This window comes from Rhinopithecus bieti, unplaced genomic scaffold, assembly GCF_001698545.2.
Source record: "Rhinopithecus bieti isolate Rb0 unplaced genomic scaffold, ASM169854v2 scaffold_32518, whole genome shotgun sequence".
Lineage (NCBI taxonomy): Eukaryota > Metazoa > Chordata > Mammalia > Primates > Cercopithecidae > Rhinopithecus > Rhinopithecus bieti.
In genome coordinates this window covers 1,409,034-1,430,967 of record NW_016814742.1, presented here as the reverse complement: position 1 = coordinate 1,430,967, position 21,934 = coordinate 1,409,034, and the positions used below count along the sequence as shown (strand labels likewise).

General features: G+C 41.3%; 1 protein-coding gene across 7 annotated transcripts in view; it reads left to right on the top strand.

Moving 5' to 3' along the window:
- The window catches only part of STXBP6 (syntaxin binding protein 6), a 257,801-nt gene extending 237,524 nt beyond the window's left edge, over positions 1-20,277 (top strand). For all 7 annotated transcript variants that reach the window (XM_017851866.1, XM_017851868.1, XM_017851871.1 and 4 more), the window contains 2 exons: positions 13,487-13,644; positions 20,031-20,277. In XM_017851866.1, coding sequence (XP_017707355.1) covers positions 13,487-13,644; positions 20,031-20,054 — 182 coding nt within the window. In that variant the 3' untranslated portion in view covers positions 20,055-20,277. The remainder of the gene's footprint in view (positions 1-13,486; positions 13,645-20,030) is intronic.
- Positions 20,278-21,934: the final 1,657 nt, after the last annotated feature.

Below are 21,934 nucleotides of genomic sequence, written 5' to 3'. Positions count from 1 at the left end.
TTTACACCTATGCTTTCTTCTAAGAGGTTACAGTTTAGCTCATCTGTTCAAGTCTTTGATCTATTTTGAGTTAAAGTTGTATATGGTGTAACGTAGGAGTCCAACCTCACTCTTTTGCATGTGGATATGCAGTTAGTTGTCCCAGTACCATTTGTTGAAAAGACAATTTTTTTCCCATTAAATTGTCTTAACACTCTTATAGCTGCCTCTTTGATATATTGTCCTGACTTAACTTCCATTGTGCCAAATTCACTTTACTTTTTCAGTTTCCTTAGCAGGTTCCTTTACCTTCACCTTACTCTAAATGTTAAGATTCTTAAAGATAGGATTTGCAAATCCCTTCCCTTCTGTCTTTTGTGATGCTCCCTACAGATGATCCACTCCCATTCTCTCTCTATGCTAATGACTTAGAAATTTTATCTCCATCCCCAGACTTCTCTGCAGAGCTTCTTACAGGAATATCTATTTGACTTATTGACTCCACTTGCATGTGTCATAAACAACTTAAGCATACATAACTTTATCCAAAATGTAATACTTGATTCTCCTGTCTGTTCAGCCTCCAAGAAAATTTGTTTTTCTGACAGCTTTTTTTATCTTGTAAATTGCACCACTATTATCTACCCAGTTGCTCACACCAGAAGCCTGGGATTCACTCAGTATTCTTCCTTTTCCTTCACCTCTCATATTCAGCCCATTAATATGTATCTCAAATCTTTCCCTACATCTCATCTCCACTGACATCATCCTAATACAGGCCACCCTTATCTCTTACCTGAATTACTGCAATGGCTTCTTAACTGTTCTGTTTCTTTTCTTTCTCCTATTCCCAAACTACCACCAGCGTCATAATTTCAAAAATGATCTTGGTCCAGATTATCCCCATTTTAAAACACTACAATGGCTTCTGCTTGCACTTAAGAGCTCTCATTAGCGTGGTCTATAAGCCCCTATCTAATCTGTCTGTTGCTTAGCTCTCCAGTCTCTTCTCAAGCCACTTTTCCCCTTCTATGGCCACACCGGTGGTCTTTCACTTTCTAGAACACATAAAGGGGTTTTCCCCTTTCAAGCCTTTGCACATGTACTTTTCCCCAGCTTATCTCCTTGCACACAGCTTACGTCTTCAGACGCAGCTTTCAGACTGATTCTAAGTCAGTCCCTCTTCCCTTGAATAAACTATCACAGCACGGTGTTTGTTAACAGCCTGGAAAATTATTGTGTTTCAGCAATTGAATTTTTTATTATAACATATTTTTATACATACACACCCCTACACGTATTTTTTTAACCATACACATCCTGCCTCCTATTTCTAGACCATAACCTCCTTGCCGGGCATGGGGTGCGGACAATGTGTGTGGAGAGTATGTCTATTTTGCCTACAACTGTGTTCCCAGCCTACTGCTGTGCCTAATGCAAATAATAGGTAACCAAAAAAAAAAAACAAAAAAAATAATTCAATAAATAAACAAACCTGCAGGGAAATGTAAAAGGTGGAATGACATCTGATGAGTATGAATTACCAGGTGATTATGGAAGGAAAGTAGATCAGTGGTTGAGTAACCAGTGTCTGCAAAGTCTCAGAGGCAAGAAAAGAGATGTATCTGTTAAGATGCTGATTTTATTCCTTGGAGACTGATGAGATTATATGCATGGAAAGGAAACACTTTTATTTGCACTTTGTTTCATGGTCAGTTTATTAAATATTTCTACTGAACAATTTGAAAAGCCAAATTTTCTTAAACTTTTATAAACATTGTTTATGAAACTTAGTTGATGAAGTTAAACAATTTAAACTGCAATCACAGTTTAATAGGACTGATTATTTTGACTAGATAATTTAAACAGACAAGGCATATGCAAAAATAATAATTACAGTACTTAAAGGAATATCATATTTAACCTGTAATGAACTAGCAACACCATAGGTTTAATTTCTGTCTTCATTATTTATTTTCTTCTCCAATCAAAGTGCTTATTTCCATATTTCCTGAGTGTAGAGGATTGAGTTGGTAATCAGTTGATTTTTAGTGGGGGCACACTGCCTGGTTTATTCTTCTAAGGCGATTCAAACTTGAGTCCCTGAATATCTCACTGGGTCTTCATGTGAACCTCATGTTTCACCTCGGTAGCACCATTTAAGCTGTATTCTTCACATCCGCCCAGTGATTTCAACTTGATGGGCTTTCTCCCAAAATGGTACATCTTTTACGTTGCTTGGCCAGCATTACATAATCCTCTATGTCATTCTTGTGTGTCGCTCTGGTATAGTAGCATTATTGTGAACATACAGATGCCTTATTAGTATCTTATTATAATTTGTCACGTTGTCTAGAAGTTTCTTCCTCTGGAAGATGCAATTGGATCTGAACAGATAGCCGAATTTCTAAAGAGGAGAACGCATTCACTACTTTGGAATGCATCACTGTCATTCTTTCTACCTAGTGGATATATTTGACCATTAATGCTCATTAGTGCTTTCTGTAACTTTCTACTCTTTCTGAAATTATTTGGCTTACTCATAGTTTTCTGTATTTGCCCATTGCTACTCACACAGATAGAGACAAATACATACATTTGTAGGTAGATAAATACTTAAAATACCCAGATATTTTAATACTTTTTACTAATTAAAATCAATAAAACATCCAATTATAATCAATTTTATTTTGTATTTCAGCTTCATTTTTGTACATTTTATGTTAACTCTCTTGTTAATGTATCATTAAGAAATTATGGCTTCCACAAAGTCATATACAATTACTGTAATTATCTTTATTGTGATAACTTTTATTACTATTGATGTTCTAAATATCACATCAGTGATCTTGCCCAGTGATCTCCTTTAAACTGGTTTCTTTTTCATTTTAGCACTGTCCCTATCATCTTTAGAGGTATCCTTGCTGTCTGGCAATAATGAGGTATTTTAGGCCTATTTGAGTTTTCCTTGCCCAAAGGTTTGGAATCTGCTGCTTCCCAAAGAAGTTTGCTTTCTTCTAGCAGAAAATATTGCTAGACACCTAAATCTGAGTGTGAGGCTTGCATTTCAATACCGATGCTGAAAACAAACAAATAAAAAAAATGTGCTACTGCTGATGTTGGAACACCCTTAGGGACAGAGCAGGATGCAGTGTTCTTTGTTAAGCTTTTTGTTCACATGGATTTGTTTTCAAATTCATTTATTATATGTTCTACATAGTAAGAAACTGATAAAACTTTAAGGATTTTCTATAATCTGTCAAGAAACATTGAGGCAGTAGATAATTGTTGGGGGTCCTGCAGAGGTGGCAAGCGAATAGCCTGGAACTAGATTAGGAAAGGCCTTCTTGGTTGTGTTGTATTAGGGGTGAGCAGCAAAGCATGGAAATGAGAAAGTGGCATGATCAGGTTACCAGTATAGAAAGAGGATCAGGTACTAGAGGACTTAGAGACTAGTGGCAGGAACACCATCCAGGCAGCTGTCTTTGTCCAGTACGACTGAAATAGAACCTAAAGTACCATGGGGGCTAGAAATAATGTGGAGGACTAAGTGAAGAGCCCTTGCTGAGAGAGAATGTCCTGGATTCTCTGAGCATTTTGATGTGGGATATGATGGAGAAGTTAAGAGTCAGGTCAATTGAGAGTAGAAGACTAGGTGAACAGAGGAGCCATTAACTGACACAATGAATTTAGGAGGAGGTCAGAAGAAGGGCAGGAAGGAAAAGATTGGGCTAATATGAAGGTTTTTAATTTGTGAAGCAGACAAATATAGACAGTGTCTGGCACATGTTTGTTCTATAATAAGTGAGCTGAATGAATCAGTTATTACTAATGATACAGAGTACATTGAGCTCATACTATGTTATTAGCCCTATGCTAAATATGTATTTCATTTACTTCTCACACTAGTTCATATGAAAAATAAATACTGGTTTTTTGTTTGTTTGTTTATGACAAGGTCTGGCTCTATTGTCCAGGCTGGAGTGCAGCGGCTCCATCTTAGCTCACAGAAACCTCTGCCTCCCAGGCTCAAGCCATCTTCCCACCTCAGCCTCTGCAGTAACTGGGACTATAGGCATGCACCACCAAGCCCAGCTAGTTTTTGTATTTCTTACAGAGATGGGGTTTCCCCATGTTGTCCAGGCTGATCTCAAAACTCCTGAGCTAAAGTGATCCACCCACCTGGGCCTCCCAAAGTGCTGAGATTACAGGCATGAGTCACCACACCCGGCCAAAAATAGGTACTGTTTTTTATTGACATTAAACCAATGAAAAAGCATAGGCTCATAGAGATTAAGTAACTTATCTGAGGCCACATAGTTGATATTTGGCAAAGTCAGGCTCAAGCCTAGACCTTTCTGACTTTGTATCTCTAATCAGGAAGGTAATGAAGGAAGAATCAGTGATAGGGGTTGGGGAATGGATCAAAAAATAATGTGTTTTAGAAGCCAACAGAAAGAACAGCTTTCAGAAGTAGTCAGTCAGTTTGTGGTCCCATGGCCAACTGGAGGAAACTTAAAATAGGCAATGGACTTGATAGGTCATTGGTGAGTTTGAGAGAACAGTGTTGTTAGCATGGGGTGGGGTAGTCCACTGGAGGTTCAAAACAATTGTGACATATGAGAGTAACAATAGGGGAGACTCCTCCTTCATGAATGTTCATGGTGATGAGAGTAGGGAAAGAAAGATGAGCTAAGTAGAGAGCTTAACAGAAAGACTCTCCAGTGCCAGATAACAAGTTTATCTCATTAGTAATGGCTAAGGTTCAGTGTCTATGGGCCAAACACTGTTCTAAGTGCCCCATTTGCACTTCACCTCATTCCTCACAGCAACCTCATGAGATAGATACTAGACCAATCCCTAGGACAGGTGAGAAAACTGAAGCACAAAAGGGTAAGTAATTTGTTCGAGGTAACACAGCTGGTAAGTAGCAAGTATGTTGAACAGAATTTGCTTGTTAACCACTAGCATTGTGTAGAGAGTTTTCAATTTGTATATATAAGGACTTGAAATTACAGTTATTAGAGTATTAGAGTAAAAGTCCCTAGCTTCCAACTGTAATAAAAGTAGAGACCTGTACATCATAGCTGGTTTGTCAGCAAACATAACCCAAGACAGAACAAAATCCATTTTACCAAATTTAGAGCCACGTTAGGTTTTTAACCTCAGAACAAGGGTTGCCTGTTTTTTGAGAGTCTGATAATCTCTGAACAAAACAGACGCAAAAGAAGTATTATTGAATTCATTCTCCTGATACCCTGTAACTATTCATAAGAACCAAGGTTAAGTAAATCCTGAAGATACCCGTGAGTGTTTATGCATTTCCTGAATTTAATTGTTTAAAGATACCTGAATAAAATTCTAAATGTTTGACCTCTGTCAATGAGAATATTGAAACAGTGAATTGAGAGGATTGTATGAGCTCATAGTTGTCTATATGACAGGGAGGGGGCATTGGGCTTTTTTCTGAGGCTTTAGTTAGCCTCTGGGGCAGATATGCTTGTGACTTGGGAATAGGCTGGGGTTCCACTGCATTACCTTCACAATGCTAAAAGAAGACCTAATAGAATGGTCCATTCTTCGCTTGGTAACAACAGCAATCGATAATCCCAAGGTGTCCTTCAAGTAGGCTTTTGCGTTTATGGGCTTACAAAGTATTCCTGAGCACTGAGTCCATTTTTCTTTGTCATCCAGCTCCAGGCAACAAACAAGTAAGTTTCTTGGTCCTTGAAATTAGCCAACTTGAGACAAAAGATAATTCTGAAACCGCCGTTGAGCACGCTATCTGTTCTGTATCCTCTATAAAGCAAGCCTTTTTAATGTAATTACATGACCTATTACTAAATTGATGAGGACAGCCTGAATTTATTTTTCCTCCTTTAACTTAGGAGTCAGTGTAGTCTATTGTAGCATTTCTGAGTGCAAGTTCTGCAGAATTTCACCCTACTAAGATACTTGGCCAAAAAAACCCTATGAGTAAATATGTTTGGGAAGCTCTGCATACCATACTTCTCCTGCTCTCACCCCTGCCTCCTTTTCATTCAGTTTACATTAACACATTAAAGATTTTCCAAAGTTCTGCAATAAAGGAACGTGGCTAGATCTCATTTCACGAAGTCATTTTGTCATAGAACTGAGCTTTTCTTGGAACACTGTAACTCACAGAACCATTTCGGCAAATGCTGACATAGATGTTAAGAGCTTTGGAGTCAATTTGTGGCTAATCTTGGGTAAGCTACTTCACCTCCCCATGCATGTGTTTCCTTAACTATAACATAAGGGTAAGAGTATCTCCCTTCGAGGAATGTAACATCTTACCATAGTACCTGCCACCTAGTATGGTAGCTGTTCTGTGATTGTGATTGACCAATGTTCACACTGTATCCTGCCCAGCTTGGGTTAACAGCTCTTCCTTTTGGAAAGGCTTGATGTAACCAGAATTTTTAAAAGAATTTTTCTGGTTAGTCATTACCACAAAAGTATGGATGAAATTTAACTTTTTGGAAGAATCTCCATCTTAAAAGAGGATAGTAGAGGTTGTCCAACATTGAAATGCAGTGATGTTGTGTCCAGAATTGGTGGGTTCTTGGTCTTGCTGACTTCAAGAATGAAGCCATGGACCCTCATGGTGAGTGTTACAGTTCCTAAAGATGGTGTGTCCAGAGTTTGTTCCTTCACATGTTCAGATGTGTCCAGAGTTTCTTCCTTCTGGTGGGTTCGTGGTCTCGCTGGCTTCAGGAATGAAGCTGCAGACATTCGCGGTGAGTGTTATAGCTCTTAAGGGCAGCGCATCTGGAGTTGTTCATTCCTCCCGTCCGGAGTTGTTTGTCCCTCCCAGTGGGTTCGTGGTCTTGCTGGCTTCAGGAGTGAAGCTGCAGACCTTCACGGTGAGTGTTACAGCTCATAAAGGCAGCACGGACCCAAAGAGTAAGCATTGGCAAGATTTATTGCAAAGAACAAAAGAACAAAGCTTCCACAGCGTGGAAGGGGACCCGAGCAGGTTGCCACTGCTGGCTCCAGGAGTGAAGCTGCAGACCTTCGTGGTGAGTGTTACAGCTCATAAAGGCAGTGCAGACCCAAAGAGTGAGCAACAGCAAGATTTATTGCAAAGAGCGAAAGAACAAAACTTCCACAGCATGGAAGGGTACTGGAGCCGGTTGCCATTGCTGGCTGGGGCAGCCTGCTTTTAGTCCCTTATCTGACCCCACCCACATCCTGCTGATTGGTTCATTTTACAGAGAGCTGATTGGTCCGTTTTACAGATTGGTCCGTTTTACAGAGAGCTGATTGGTCCATTTTGACAGGGTGCTGATTGGTGCGTTTACAAACCTTTAGCTAGACACAGTGCTGATTGGTGCATTTACAATCCTTTAGCTAGACCCAGAGTGCTAGACAGAAAAGTTCTGGAAGTCCCCATTAGGTTAGCTAGACACAGAGCACTGATTGGTGCATTTGCAAACCTTGAGCTAGACACAGAGTGCTGATTGGTGCATTTACGATCCTTTAGCTGACCATAAAAGTTCTCCAAGTCCCCACCCAATTCAGGAACCTAGCTGGCTTCCCCTAGTGGATCCTGCTCCAGGACCGTGGGCGGAGCTGCCCGCCAGTCCGGTGCTGCGCCCCCACACTCCTCAGCCTGTGGGAGGTTGTGACAGAGCAGGGGATGGCACCCGTTGGGGAGGCTCAGGCCTCACCGGCGCCCACCAGTGGAGGGGCTTGGGCATGGTGTGCTACAGGTCCCAAGCCCTGCCCCACAGGCAGGCAGCTGAGGTGGCGAGAATTCGAGCAGGGCAGGGGCGGGCCAGCAGTGCTGGGGGACCCAGCAAACCCTCCGCAGCTGCTGGCCCTGAGTGCTAAGCCCCTCACTGCCTGGGGCCTGTGGCACTTGCCAGCCACTCCAAGTGCGGGGCCGCCAAGCCTGTGCCCACCCAGAACTCAGGCTAGACCACGAACACCCTGGTTCCCGCTGGCACCTCTCTCTCCACACCTCCCTGCAAGCAGAGGGAGCCAGCTCTGGCCTTGGCCTGCCCAGAGTGGGGCTCCCACAGTGCAGCAGTGGGCTGAAGGACTCCTCAAGCGTGGCCAGAGTGGACACTGAGGCCGCGGAGGCACCGAGAGTGAGCGAAGGCTGCTAGCACGTTGTCACCTCTCAGTGTGATTTAGTATTGATTAGTCAGTGTAATATAGAAAGAGCTTGGTATTGCCTAAGTTCACAGATAATTAATGGACTTTGTGGATTAAGAACCAACTTCTATCACCGGGTAGGCCTTTGCATTTAATCACTCTGTTCATAGAAGTAAAAGCTAGTATCGTCATTATTATTTAAATTACTATTCATCTATAAAATATTTAGTGACAGTCACAGTACTAAACAGAGCCTCCTTTGAAGCATCATGATTATCATGCAACTGAATTACCAAGGATGGGGCAGAAGTAGAGCCACTCATCACAGGAAGCAGAACGGTGTCTAAGTGGCACTGAGTGACTTTGGGACTGAAAGGAGACCAGGCTCTCAGGGAGCCAGATCTCTATGTAACTTTTCTTTTGCTAATATGTGTTCTAGTGGTAGAAACACTGAGCAATAAAATTGTCACAGAGTGAAAGCAGAAGAAAGAAAAAAACACCATCTCAGGTGAATCCTACCTTTTTGTATCCTGTGAAATTAATTTACATGTCACTTATACTGAACAAGAGTTAATTGTACCTTAGGTACTACCCATGAAAATAACTTTGCTAAGAAAAATAACTCAGTAGATGTGAATAGAATAGGGCCTACTTCATCTACGCAGAGAATAAATTATTATTGAATACTTTTGGCAGATTATATGAGAGTCACCAATGTTCCTGGCCTATAAACAGATTAAATATAATAGGTCTCCCTGCCAATTTTTGTGTTTGTTAGAACTCTTATCTATTTCATACATACGTATTTTCCCAAAATTCAAATTAGTTTTCCTCTAAGTTAGTTTAGATAAGTGGGGTTTATTGGATAGTTATTCTTAAGTGGTTAAATTGATTATGGAATAGAAGTAGTTCAAGCAAAACTATTAAGAAATCTCTGTTTTAAAAGAGTGTTCTTAAATGAGCATGTTGACTCAGCACTGAGTATAGATGGGCATATATTATTTATATTTTAGATTATTTTCCTGCTGCCTTATTTTCCAAACAGGATGAATATTTTACATTTCAAATATCTCTATGTGTATTTCATAGAAGTAGCTGCTGAAAATTCTGTTGAAATTGCCTTTTACTAGCAATAGAATTAAGGATTTTAATTACCAAGATACACCCTGATGTGTAGCATGATCAAATGAAATTATGTTGATAATTGAACTGTTGGTGTATTTTATGTACTTCTTAAAAAGTTTCCTCCTTTCTCTTCACCTATCACTTCTCAATATACTTTACTCTTTTCTCTCATTTTTATATACATTTAAATTTCTTTTCATTGTATTCTCAGTGACTGAACACAATGCTATAGCTTTATCTCCAGTTGCTCTCTCAATGAAGTCTTCTAAATCACTTAAAGTAAAAGATGTCAGCGTATATATTTTTTTAAAAGCACACGTTAAGTGGAACTGATATGAAGGCAAGATCAATGAAGCTAGATTGGTCTCAGCTCTACTCTCCAGAGACTAATTCCAAAAGTAGTTGACTTTATTTGCCATGGTTGACAGCTTCTCAGACTGCTTGAATAAATTTGAGTATTAATATGCTTCCTGTCTATTTAGAAAGAATTACTATGCCGTCTGCCTCAGGAGGCTGCTTTATTTCCAGATTTAATTCAGCACAATATGATGAGTCCCAACTTTTGAGTTAGGCGTCCTATTTACAAAACATGCGTGATTTAATAAGTATGTGTTCAACTCCCTCTCTGAGCAACATGCTGTGCTACACATAGCAGGATATACAAAGGTATGTAAGGAGTATCTTCTGCAAGCTTCAAAACACTTAGCCCCAAGATAGTAGAGAAGAGAGAGTGACATGCAATGGAATTGAGTGTGATGTGCCATTTTTTTCAAAGTTACGTAGAAGATGTAGTCTTAAGGGGGGTGGAGGGACAAACTTCCATTGAGTACCTGCAGACACTGCATGTACATCTTCATCTCCACAGTAGGCACGTGAGGTAAATGGTACAACCCACATTTTACAGATCAGACAAGTTAAATCACTCCCTTAAAGTCATTCTGCCAATTGTGTCAACATAATAGTGCCTGGCACATAGTATGTACTTCATGAATGGTTTTGAATGTTGAATAAATCTTTCAGGGAAGCAATTTTCAACATACACCAAGAGCCTATATGTGCTTTGAACCAGCAATTTTATTTCTAGTAATTGTCATAGATGTGGTAAAGATTGTGTGTATATGTGAGGCAGGAGGTTGGTAAAGAGGCAGAGTGTAGAGAGCTGTATAGGAGGTGACCTTTAGTTGTGAGGAAGGTGCCTAGACTAGACTCCCAGATTTCTGGCTGGATTAAGGACCTGAGCAGATATTGGGGTTGTTTGCTAAGCAGGGGACCCAAAGGAAAAGTAGGTGTGAAGGGAAAAGATAATGAGATGAGGTTTTGACTTACTGAACTCAAGATAACTTTGGGTCATTCTGTTGGAGTTTTCCATAAGAAAACCTATGGGCCTGGAACTCAGCAGCATGACCTAGTGAAAGATAAGGATTTGGTTATGGAAGTCAAGAGCTGGATGAGATTGCTCGAGAGAGAGTCTGTAGAGTGCAAAAGAGAAGAGAGTGAGGGGAAGAACCCTGGGATTACAGTTTGAGCAAGAGGATCCCAGATAGAAGAAAATAAGTCAGCAGAAGATCTAGGTCAATAGAAGAGAAATATTAAAGATTTAGGGAATTGTCAACAGAGCAAAATGATGTACTTAGAATTTGTAATCCAGCTGGAAAGTCATTGCATCTACAGGTGAAAAAGTCAAGTAGGAGAAGAGTTGCCCGTGATTGTACTTAATTAAGTAACCAAGAAGGATATAGATATTATTTAGGGATTTGAGTGGAGGGAGAGATTGGAATTGACCTGAAGCTTAATAAAGGTGATGGGACTTCACTGGGCCTCAAATGTGGGCAGAATTGAAACTGGAAGAGGTTATTTCAACTGAGGAAATGAAATTTGTTCAAATTCATCCTGATGCCTAAAAATAACTGAAGGTGGATTTCCTATTGGCAGTAGTCAGCAATGTCATCTTTCAACAGTGAAGACAGCATCTAGTTCTCTATGAGTTATAATGACTCCTGCTAAACAGTATCATATAAAACTGAGTGTGATGTTACCTGACATCATGTGCAAGATTAATTTCAAATAACAAAGCAGCAAGGCTTATGTATAGTGGGTTCAATCCAGAAACACAATGTGAAGATCATGCAGGTCAATTCCAGTGGGAAAAGGCAAGTCTTGGTTATACACCCTCTTAATTTTATAGTAGCTAATTCTAAAATCCTTTTGATTTAAGGCAGCTATTCCTAGTGGTGAAGTTGCAGCTTCCCTGCCCTATCTTTTCCCAGTCCCCTGGTGGCTAAGCTGTGAATAAATGGAAGGAAGCAGAAAAAGGAGATTTTCTTGTGCCCTCTCTCAACTCCTCTGCGCCCTTCTCCATCTTCCTGTTCCACCCCATTGGCCTCTTCCTTTTTTGAGAAAACTTGACTTTCGATGTGGCATGGGTAATAACTCTTAATTTACCAAGAGGAGTACCTTGAGGACGGAAACAGTCAGGTGTTACCTTGGGAAATAACCTGTCAAAACCTATCTGTATACCAGTCTGCCCACAATTCTGTCTTAGTGATTGCTTCTCTGGACCAACATCGTATCTGCAAAGAACAAGGTAGAGAATAAGGAAAAGTCACTGGAAAACCAGACTCAAGTTCTATCCATGTCACTTCCCTAGTGATACAGTCTCATGCAAGCCTGTTAACCTCTGCTAGTGTCAATCCTATCAGTAGAATTGTGACAATCAAGTGAGATAATATTTGTGAAGTTGCCGTATGATTGCAAAGTGTATTCAAGGGTTGAGCATATGGATAGGTTATTATCATAGTTATGAGTATGATATGAAAGCAAAGGGGACCGAGATTTCTCCTCCTAAATCTGTTCTGAAGACCCAGACCTTTCATTCCAACCTTGCATTCAACCAGATTTACCTAGAACCTGCACTTCCTCTGCTCCCTGTTTATCTGTGCTGATTTATCTTGGTTCATGTAGTGCTTGATGCAACTGAGTAACACTGAGTTAACCCCATTCTCCTCCCCTTAGTGCATAATTGAATCCCTTGAAATCCATCATTAAAGAAGAAAAATGGAAAAACATTTACTAAGTGCTTCCTCCAGTCCAGGCACTTTCTTTGCCTGAGATCCTTTTCCACAAACCACAGACTGTGCCTAAAGAGGAGAAATTAAGAAACCTTTGCCGCTGAGACCAGTGCAAATTGCATTTCTATTAAAAGCTGTCTGTGGCTGGATGTATCCATCCCAGGTACAAAGTTAAATGATGTAATAAACGTATTCAAAGACATAAAGCCATTATATAAAATGCCATTAAATATCTCACACTCAATGTTAACAAAATACAGCTATAAATTTCCTTTGGTTGTCATTTTGCAAGTTGCTATTTCTCAGTGATTAATGCATCGGCAAGTTCTTCACTATTGAATTTTGCTGCCCAGTCCTGGCAAATGGGATGTCAGGAATGCGTGACCCTTTGAGATGCAATGGCTTTCAACTTTCTTGGTATCACCACTCCTGAGTTTGGAAGTACCAAGTTTCTTCTAGCGCTGGTTTCTATCACTGTTTTGTACCTGCTGGCTAAGTATGGTCCTGAGGCTCCGTGTTTCACATACTAGAGATCAGAGGCAAGGAGTCCCAACCATCCGAGCCATGGTACAGAATTCAAGGTTGGGAGCAGACACATCTACTCTGAGCTTTGAGACTGGATCATAGCTCGTACATGAAGCTGTACATTTTGGGATGTTCTTTACTTGCTGGATGAAGGGGTAAAATGAAGAAGAAGAGTTGGAAGGAATATAGAACATTCTGTCTAGAAAAGTTCTGTGGTCCCAGTTTTCCTATGGTTATTCACCGAAACCACGGGTCAAAAGGAAGTAACATAAGATCCAGATATGTCTCACTGAACTTGCCTAATTCTGTGAACTTGTCAATATTTTCACTTATCTTTGCAAGCCAAGTTGTAAATCCAGACAGGCCCCATCCTTTTGAGCCTCATCAGATACTGGCAGAATGGAAATTACTGGCGTGTTAGTGATGGGATTATAAAGAAGCATTTAGGATTTTCCTAGGTCCTGGAGTCAATGGCTGTTCTTGCTACAAGTGTATCAGTCAAACCCAATCAAAAGAAATGTCGTCGGCCTGTTTCCTAGACACTAGACGAGTGGCCTTTCTGCAGTGTGACCTGCCTTCCTCTTACAGGGTACTCACCCTGCAGGAGTCTGGTCACTGTGGGTCAGCCGAGCCAGCTTCTGATGCTCCTGCTCTCCTCCTTTCAGGAAACAGCATCCTCCATTCAGCTGCCGACAGCGTGACCAGCGCAGTGCAGAAGGCAAGCCAGGCCTTGAATGAGCGCGGAGAGAGATTAGGCCGAGCAGAGGAGAAGACAGAAGACCTGAAGAACAGTGCCCAGCAGTTTGCAGAAACTGCGCACAAGGTGGGCCAAGAGAGGGGCGGGCTTCTCAGCTCTGGGGTGTTGGGGAGCTACAGTGCCAAGAAACTTTATTTCAGTATTTTCCTGTCATGAGATACAAAATTAAGCTTTTTATTTCCCCTTTATGTAATTCCCATCTGCTACTTACTAAACACCTGAGTCGTGGAAAATTTCTTCTTGTACCTGGTTTCTTTGGCTCTTTTCTGATGTCCTCATCCATTTCTCTGACCTTCTGACCTTGGATCTTTAGGAACTATGGACCATCTTTAGTTCCTGCTCAGAAGTTTAGGGCTCAGGTATCGAGGCACAGAATAGCGGGTGGGGGAGAAGAGATCAGGTCTTCGAATATCCCTGCCCAACTTAGCCAACACATAGAGGACGTGAGGCTGCTCGTGCTTGCTTTTCCATCCTGTCCCTTTCTCATCCTGAGTCTGCCATTGTGTCCTTATCTCTTCACCAGACACAAAGCAAGCCCTAGTCCCAGGGAACTATGCACCTCGGGGCTAGTTTTCCCTCTGAGAGGGGTGGGTTGTTATTTCAGGGCCTCAATTCTGGGGCTCTGAGCTTGACCTGACCAGCGCTGAGCTGCCAGCAATACTCTCTGCTGCCCCTGAATCCAGAGAAGGGCATTTCCTGCTTGACTGAGTGCGCACTGCACATTCTCATACTGGCTGAGAACTGCGTCTTTTAGAAGGGAAAGGGGCAGTTTTTATTGGCAGCCAGCTATCTAAGGCAGTCATAAACCAAAGGAAAGAGAGGCCCTGTTGGTCAGGTGATAAAGAGGATTTATTACTGTTCTTGTGTTTCAGATCAAAGGGCAGTTTTTTTCTGGTTAGTGGTTTGAATTTAGGCTTCCAGAAACAACATCTGCTGATGACTTGTGTTGGCATGTCAGACTTATACCATCTGGCCCTTAAAATACACTTTTCAGGTGACCTTTTGGGGAAAAAAAAATAACTGGCTTTAACAGAAACCCCACTTCTGCTGAGGAAACAAGGATGGATAGATAGCCTAAAAAGCAATGAGAAAAATATCCCCAACTGAGTTGCGGTGACTTCTTCTGGAGGCTCACGCTCAGGTCCAGCTGGGGAACCAGCTCTGAGTGGATGACTCCTGCCTTCTCTTCCTGCATCCCCTTTGTGCAACCCTGTCTTGTCATCTTATTCATTCTCTTTCGTGACAGGGTCTTAATGCACTGTTGCCTGTGGGGCCCATTTCGAGTTCCTTCAAGGAGAATTGGCCAGATCTGCCTGAAAATGCAGACAGCCCTGCTGGAGGCCAGAGCCTCAGATTGCCGCTGTTGGTGCAGATGCAGAGAGAGTGAACTTGGATTTAAGGTCTCCCTAGTTCCTTCCTCCCTTCTCCAGTCTCTGTGACACAGAGATAATGATGACATGGAAATGCTGGCGTTACAGCGTCAGCTTGTTTAACAACAGCAGCAGCTTCCGTGATTTCAATGGGAGAACGGATAGTGGAAATCTGGGGAAACATTTAAGTTATTGAGTTGTGTAGAGAAGGCTAAAGGGAATAACTTTATGACAGTCTTCAGTTCTAGGAAGGGTGATAGTACAGGCATTTATCTTTCATGTCTTCCCACACAGAATAGAGCAATCAATAGTGCGCTGATAAAATTCTGCTAAAACAAGAATTTAGGTTAATGATTAAACCATGAACCAGGTTACCAAGGAAGATTGTGAAATTGCTCTTCCTAAGGCGGAGTAGACAATACCTGGATGTCATCCACGCAGGCGTCCCTCCCAGAGGGGGCTGTACAAACACTGGATTGGATCACCTAACCAGATGGCCTGAATTCTTGACCCTGGTAGCCCTGTTTCCCTGATACTGTGGCCAAGTTTGCTAGGTAGTTGGGAAAGCAATATGGAATCGTAGTTAACATCTTGTGTTTGAATATAGCTGTGTCATTTACCATCTTGGTGACCTTGGGCAAATGCTTCATTTCTCTAAGCCTCAGTTTTCTCATCAGTAAAATAGAGCACTATTCTTTATGAGAATGGTACCTACCTCTTAGAGTGTTCAGAGAATTGAATGAGTTCAAAGCTATTAGCACAGTATGTAGCACATATAAATCTAAATTACTATTATTTGTAATCATTTTCATATATATATGAAATATATATATGAATATATATATATATATATTTTTTTTTTTTTAAGTGACCCTGCCCTATTCAGTCACATAATGAGCATGGTTGAGGGATTGGAGAATTGATACTGGTAATTGAGGATCCTCAACACAGGGACAGGGAAGGAATGGAGAAGATTTTGTGCCTCCCAAACCCAAAGGGAAAAGGGTATGGGAGGGCCTCCTGCTAAATGTTGATACTATCTAAACACAGATCAGCCCTTGAAACAGGACCTATCAGGATAGAAACTAATGCAGCCACCAAAGGCAAAGGAGTCTCTGGCTTGACCAGTGGGAAAATGTATGCCTAGCAGTTACCTGCTTTCACTCAGGAGGTGTGAGGCATGGACAGCTTGTGTTTATTTTGGTTTCCCCTCCCTTAGGTAATCTCGGGGGGAAGAGGAGGGATTACTAGTGTCTGTTAATGTGTGTGAGTTTGAGAGTGTCATGGCCAGACTTGCAGTTGTCTGAAACTGGGATGTGTGCCTATGAATCACTGGCACTGGCAGTATTCCTAACGAGCAGACTGACCTCTCTAGATAAGGTGTGGCTATTTTCCCAGGGCCTAGGACTCTTGATTTGGACCTGCTAGGATAGGCTGACCATGAAGACATCATTTTACTGGACAAGCCACAGCCAGGCCTGCTGGTAAGGGGAGAGTTCAGAGATGGAACCCAGGCATTCTACCCCCTAGACAAGCATGGCTCTGTTGACTCAGAAGGAGTAAGTTGTGCTTACAAGTAGGGGCCAGAACACATGGCAGAGTCCTGAGCAGAAAATGGCAATGCCAGGTGGCAGCTCCTAGAGCTCCCAGCTGAATAAGGGCACCCAACCCCAGCTGGAGAGTTTGGCACACCTTTGTAGAGTCCAGTAGAAAACGGTCTTTGGCCTTCTAACTTGTTCCAGGACTCCTGCAATGACCCAGGTGCAAGAGTGAATGAATCACTTTTGTACAACCCTGACTTCAAAATATGCAGGTGTTCGTCGTCTACAGTGCAGATAGAAAATGATCCTTTCCCCTCCGCCTCCCCAGACTGACTCCCCTACCTCCACTCTGGTGAGCCTGGTTTGAGGAAGTATGGTTCTTTCTTGAGCTCCCGACTTCATGCAAAGTTAACCTTAGGAAAGTGACCACAATCACAGAATCAGATCTGCTCACTTTCCCTTGCCGAAAAGCACATGTTGCAGCAGGTGCAGTGCTTTGACGGCCCCACCATAGGCAGTGAGTCAGTAGACAAGAGCATTACCCACATTCAGGCATCCTCAGATGACATTTCTTGCAGAGAAAAACATTGACCCACCCTGTTTTGCACTAGCCTACGTGTGTGAAGGAAGAAAGGGTGTGTGGCATATCTCTCACTGGGAGGGAATGGCTGCCTCTATCCTTACTACTTAAGGAGCTCAGGTCTGGATCTTAGGAGCACAGGTCTTATAATATATAGTATTATACTATTATATTATTATAATATAATACTATTGTATCATAATAGTATTATAAAATAAAATACATCATTTTATTATTTATTTTGTTGATAAATAATAAAATCGTGACTGATACCAGGGAGATATACTGATACTATATCTCCCTGGTATCAGTCACGATTTTATTATTATCATTTTTTAGGTTGAGTAGGTTACATGTGTAGCGTTGAAAGAGAACTCTTTCCATGAGATATTAAGAACACAAAATATATCAAAAGGAAATTTTAAATTTTAATAACTCTGACACCTAAATTTATCCATTGGCATTTAGAGTTGGAGACTTTTTTATAGACATAAGAGGAGGCTGAGGTGTGGAGCAGCTGTGACTTTAGAGCTCAAGGTCATACAGCAGATTTGTAGCAGCAGGTATCCTGACCTCATTTCATGCAGTGCTCTTTCTGCTTTACCTCCCTGCCTTCCATATTCTAACACTCCTAATTCCTAGGGAATTTTTAAACAAAAACTAAAATGATACTACTTTCTTAGTACATTCAGGCTGCTGTAACAAAATACCATCAACTGGGTGATTTATATACAACAGAAATTTATTTCTTACAATTCTGGAGGCTGGGAAGTCAAAGATCAAGGTACTGGCAAATCCTCTGTCTGGTGAGGGCCCATTGTTTGATTCATACATGGCACCTTTTCGTCATGTCCTCACATGGTGGAAGCGGTGAGGGGTCTCGCTTCAGCCACTTTATAAGGACACTAATCTCATTCATGAGTGCTCTGCCCTTGTGACCTAACTGCCTCTCAAAGGTTCCACCTTCTAATAGTATCACCTTGGGGGTTAGGTTTCAACATAAGAATTTTGGGGAAACACAAACATTTGGACCATGGCAATACTCAAATAGCAAAATGTCCAGTAACTGTATTTCTGCAAATCTCAGCTGGTCGTGGGCCAGGGGCTCCCCTTAGCTCCATTCCAGATGCACTGTCCTGGTTACCAGGGTCTGGTTTGAACAGCAGCACAATCACAGTGCTGAAGATTAATGGTTGTGGGTAAATTGTCACAAGCCCATTAGATGAAAGTTAACAGCTCATTGAATACCAGGACAGGAGCACTGATCAAATATTTATGGTCAGTATTTATTATGCACAACACTTAACCGCTCTGTGTTGATGTGATGGTCCATGTTGCTGAATAATGTATAAAAACTAGAAGCAGAGCAAGAAATAGAGGCCATACAGTGATGAGGTTCAGAGTGTGGCCAGGAAGTGGGACAGATCTGAGCTAGAGCCCTGGCTCTGCCATTTGCCCCAACCTGGACTATATGTTTCCTGGACTATAAACTCTTCGAGGTCAGGAGTACTTAGAGACCTCTACCCTTCTTGGCAAGAACCCACATCACTGAGCACAACAGCCTGGGCACATTCGGAACTTCCCAAACCGTGTGTCTGACAGTTGACTGACTGTCAGTGTCAGCATTGCAGAACATCTGTGGAGGTCTTCACCGGCATCACCAGACAGAGGTACTAGGAGCTCTTTCAGCTGGTTTCCCAAGCAGAGATTAACTTATCAACATGAAGACTGGTCCAAAGGTCCCCTCTATCACATGCAAACCTGGCTGGGGACACTGCTTATGAGTGTTGACCCTGCCTTTCCTGGTGGCTTAGCTGAGATGGCAGCCCCAGGGTTATAACTTACTTGTTGAAGATGTCAAGAAGAGAAAGAGAAGACTCGGGTTGCCCTGGCTTTTGCTGGAGAAATGGATTAGTGACATCTTCCAAAATGATGCAGAGCACCACTGGGTGAAATCAGTAGGATCGGCCTTACTAATTCTTAAAAGGCAGAAAGCCTGGTCAGGATGCAGATGACAGGGCTTTCTGCAAAGTTATTGCCTGCAGAGAATCACCTGTTCTTTGCTCAAAGGATTTCTGAGCCACAGAACCCTAACCCCAGTTGTTCCCAGCCCCAGCCACAGGAATTAGTCCCTGATACCAAACTCTGGATACATGAGGAGTTACAGTTCAGCCTCTGTTCTGCCTTCTGGTTCACATCACTGTATGGACTCCTTGGGAAAGATCTGGCTAAGAAAAGTGAAGACAAATTTAATTTTATGTTCTGTACCTGCATATCATTTCCTTAAATACATTATCGTGGGCTGGCTGGGCTTGGGAAAATATTGACTGATACTGTGGTAGTTTATATTCCCATTTAAAAGACCTAGTATTTCAATAGACTATGTTTTACAAACACCAATGGGAAAGGCATAAATCAAAGTCAGGATCTGGTGTGTTTTGGCCCTCGTGAATAACACAATTAAATTGTGAAGGGCTGTGGACTTGGTTGAATGTCCAGGCTGCATATTAAATAGATGGTTGTAGATTGTCTCACTAAAAGCTGTTGATTTTTAATACTTCATGAGATGCCAGTAAATACAATTCAGGGGTGTCAGTTCTCCTGGATAGCTGGGAACCCCAGCTGTTCCTAGGGTAATTCACTCATTCTGCCTGTCCATTGGTTTTTTCATTTGTTCCTTCACTGTGATGAAAGAACACCACACAGCACTCCCTCCCGCCTGGATGCATACACCAGCAAAGCTGTCATGAGGAAGAGTAACAAATGAAATGTCCCAGGAACTATTTGAGAAAATGTTGCACATTTAAAGGTGCTACTGTAATTAGTAATGGTGATCTGCCACAGAGAGTAGAATTTTGTGTTGCTTCACATTGTGGAGGTGGAGAGGGAGCAGCACAGTGAAATCTCCCTGCTAATGCCTGCTAAGAAAGTCTTACATTTCTCATTCCTCTCTCTCCTTAGCTTGCCATGAAGCACAAATGTTGAGAAACTGCCTATCCTGGTGACCCTTCTTAAGAGAAACTGAAGAGTTTGTTCAGCAGTTTTTACAAGAATTCGGGACCTCCGCTTGCTTCTTTTTTTCCAATATTTGGACACTTAGCGTGGTTGTTGTTTTTTCTTTTCAGATGTTGATGTGAAAGAAGGGGTGTTGCATTTTTACATTTCCCTAATGATCTTGCTAATAAATACTACAATAGCATCAGCTTCATTTTGGGTTTTTCCCTCCCCCCACTGTGTGTATGTGTGTATATATGTTTTGAATATGTTTTCTTTATTAAAAAATATTTTTTGTAGTTTGAATATGAAATTGGGACCAAATGATAAGCTGCGCTGGGTCTAAACTGGCAACGTGTGTTTTTTTCTCTGACATTAAGCAGGAAGACATTTTAATGTGGTGACATCAGATGTTATTTTTCCTAGATGAAAATGAAAGTCAAGCAGTGATTAGTTTCACTCACTGTCCTAGCTACACTTAATTTGAAGATTAAAATTCTACATTGTAGAAAACAATTGGATTTATTGGGGAAAACAGCAGTCTTAGATTTTGCTCCTTGTGTAGTTATCTTTTGCATGAACCATCACCTGCATTCAAAAATAAAAAATCAGAATCACAGATAGAAATATCTTTCCTGAGTTACAGCTTAAATACTCTTGCCACTTGTATCCAGGGTGTTTATTTGGAATTATCATATGAAGGATAAAAATTTGAGAGTAAAGGCCTAAAGAAAAGCCTGCCTAAAACCCTCTGTGTATTCACAGATGTTTCTCTTGTCATTGTCATAGTGATGGTCGCTGGTATGGAAAAGCGCTTATATTTTTATCAAAAAATTGATTTGTCCGGATAAAAGTCTGTGTCAATGATAATGTGAACAAGTAGTACATTTAAAATATTTGTCTTGTCTTTTTACAGTCACGCCTATTTTAGAGACACCTTCATAATGTCCTTGGGAAAGGGCCTTTAGTTTCTTGGTATCTGGATTTTGGAGGTTTTGATGCTGTTTTTGCTATCTATTTATTTAATGTAATTTAACATGTGAGTTTCTTGACAAATTGCATTTCATGGCAGTTGCACCTTGCCTGGTCTGATATAAAACACCGCAATCACAAACCTTTACATTGCAGTCAGTTTCAATACAGTTACACACCTCGTGATTTTCAATTACTCAAGATAATAAGGGGCTTGGAGTCTGGAAGTTTTGTTTCCTAGAGGGTTAAAATGCTAAACATAAAAAAAGTTGTGCTTTTTTATGAAACAAGGAGACAAGCTGCACATCTCAGACATATTGTAAGCCTACCACCGCAGCGCATTGATTTTTAAGCTGCCTGAATCTTCAGGACCCCTATCTATTCCATCCTATCCATTTTGCCAGTTGAGTCGATGTGTATTGCAGCCTCTTACATAGGAGCATAAGATGATTTTTGGATTGTTAATACTGATTTAAATAGCTTAAGTTCTCCTAACTAATCATTCCCAAGGAGAGAGAAAGTTTGTCTGTTGGGGAAAAAATATTAGACGGTGCACATTAAAAGGGAGATGAGATTTGTTGGAGACAAATTTCAGAAGCCTTTTAGATGATCCAACTCAAGAAAACCCTCTATAAAATTTAATAAACTATATAAGTTAACTATAATATTTTATACTTTCTTTTTGGTGTCTTAAAAGTTTAAAGAAGCGAGGAACATGCCATTTGGTGAGTACCGTTGGAAGCTATTTTTATTTCTAGGAAAAGCCCCAAATATCACTCCAAATAGACTTTGCAGACCTCAGTTCAGAATACACACACACAGAGAGAGAGATGGGGGGGGGCGGAGAGAGAGAGGGGGGAGAGAGAGAGAGAGAGAGAGAGAGAGAGAGAGAGAGAGAG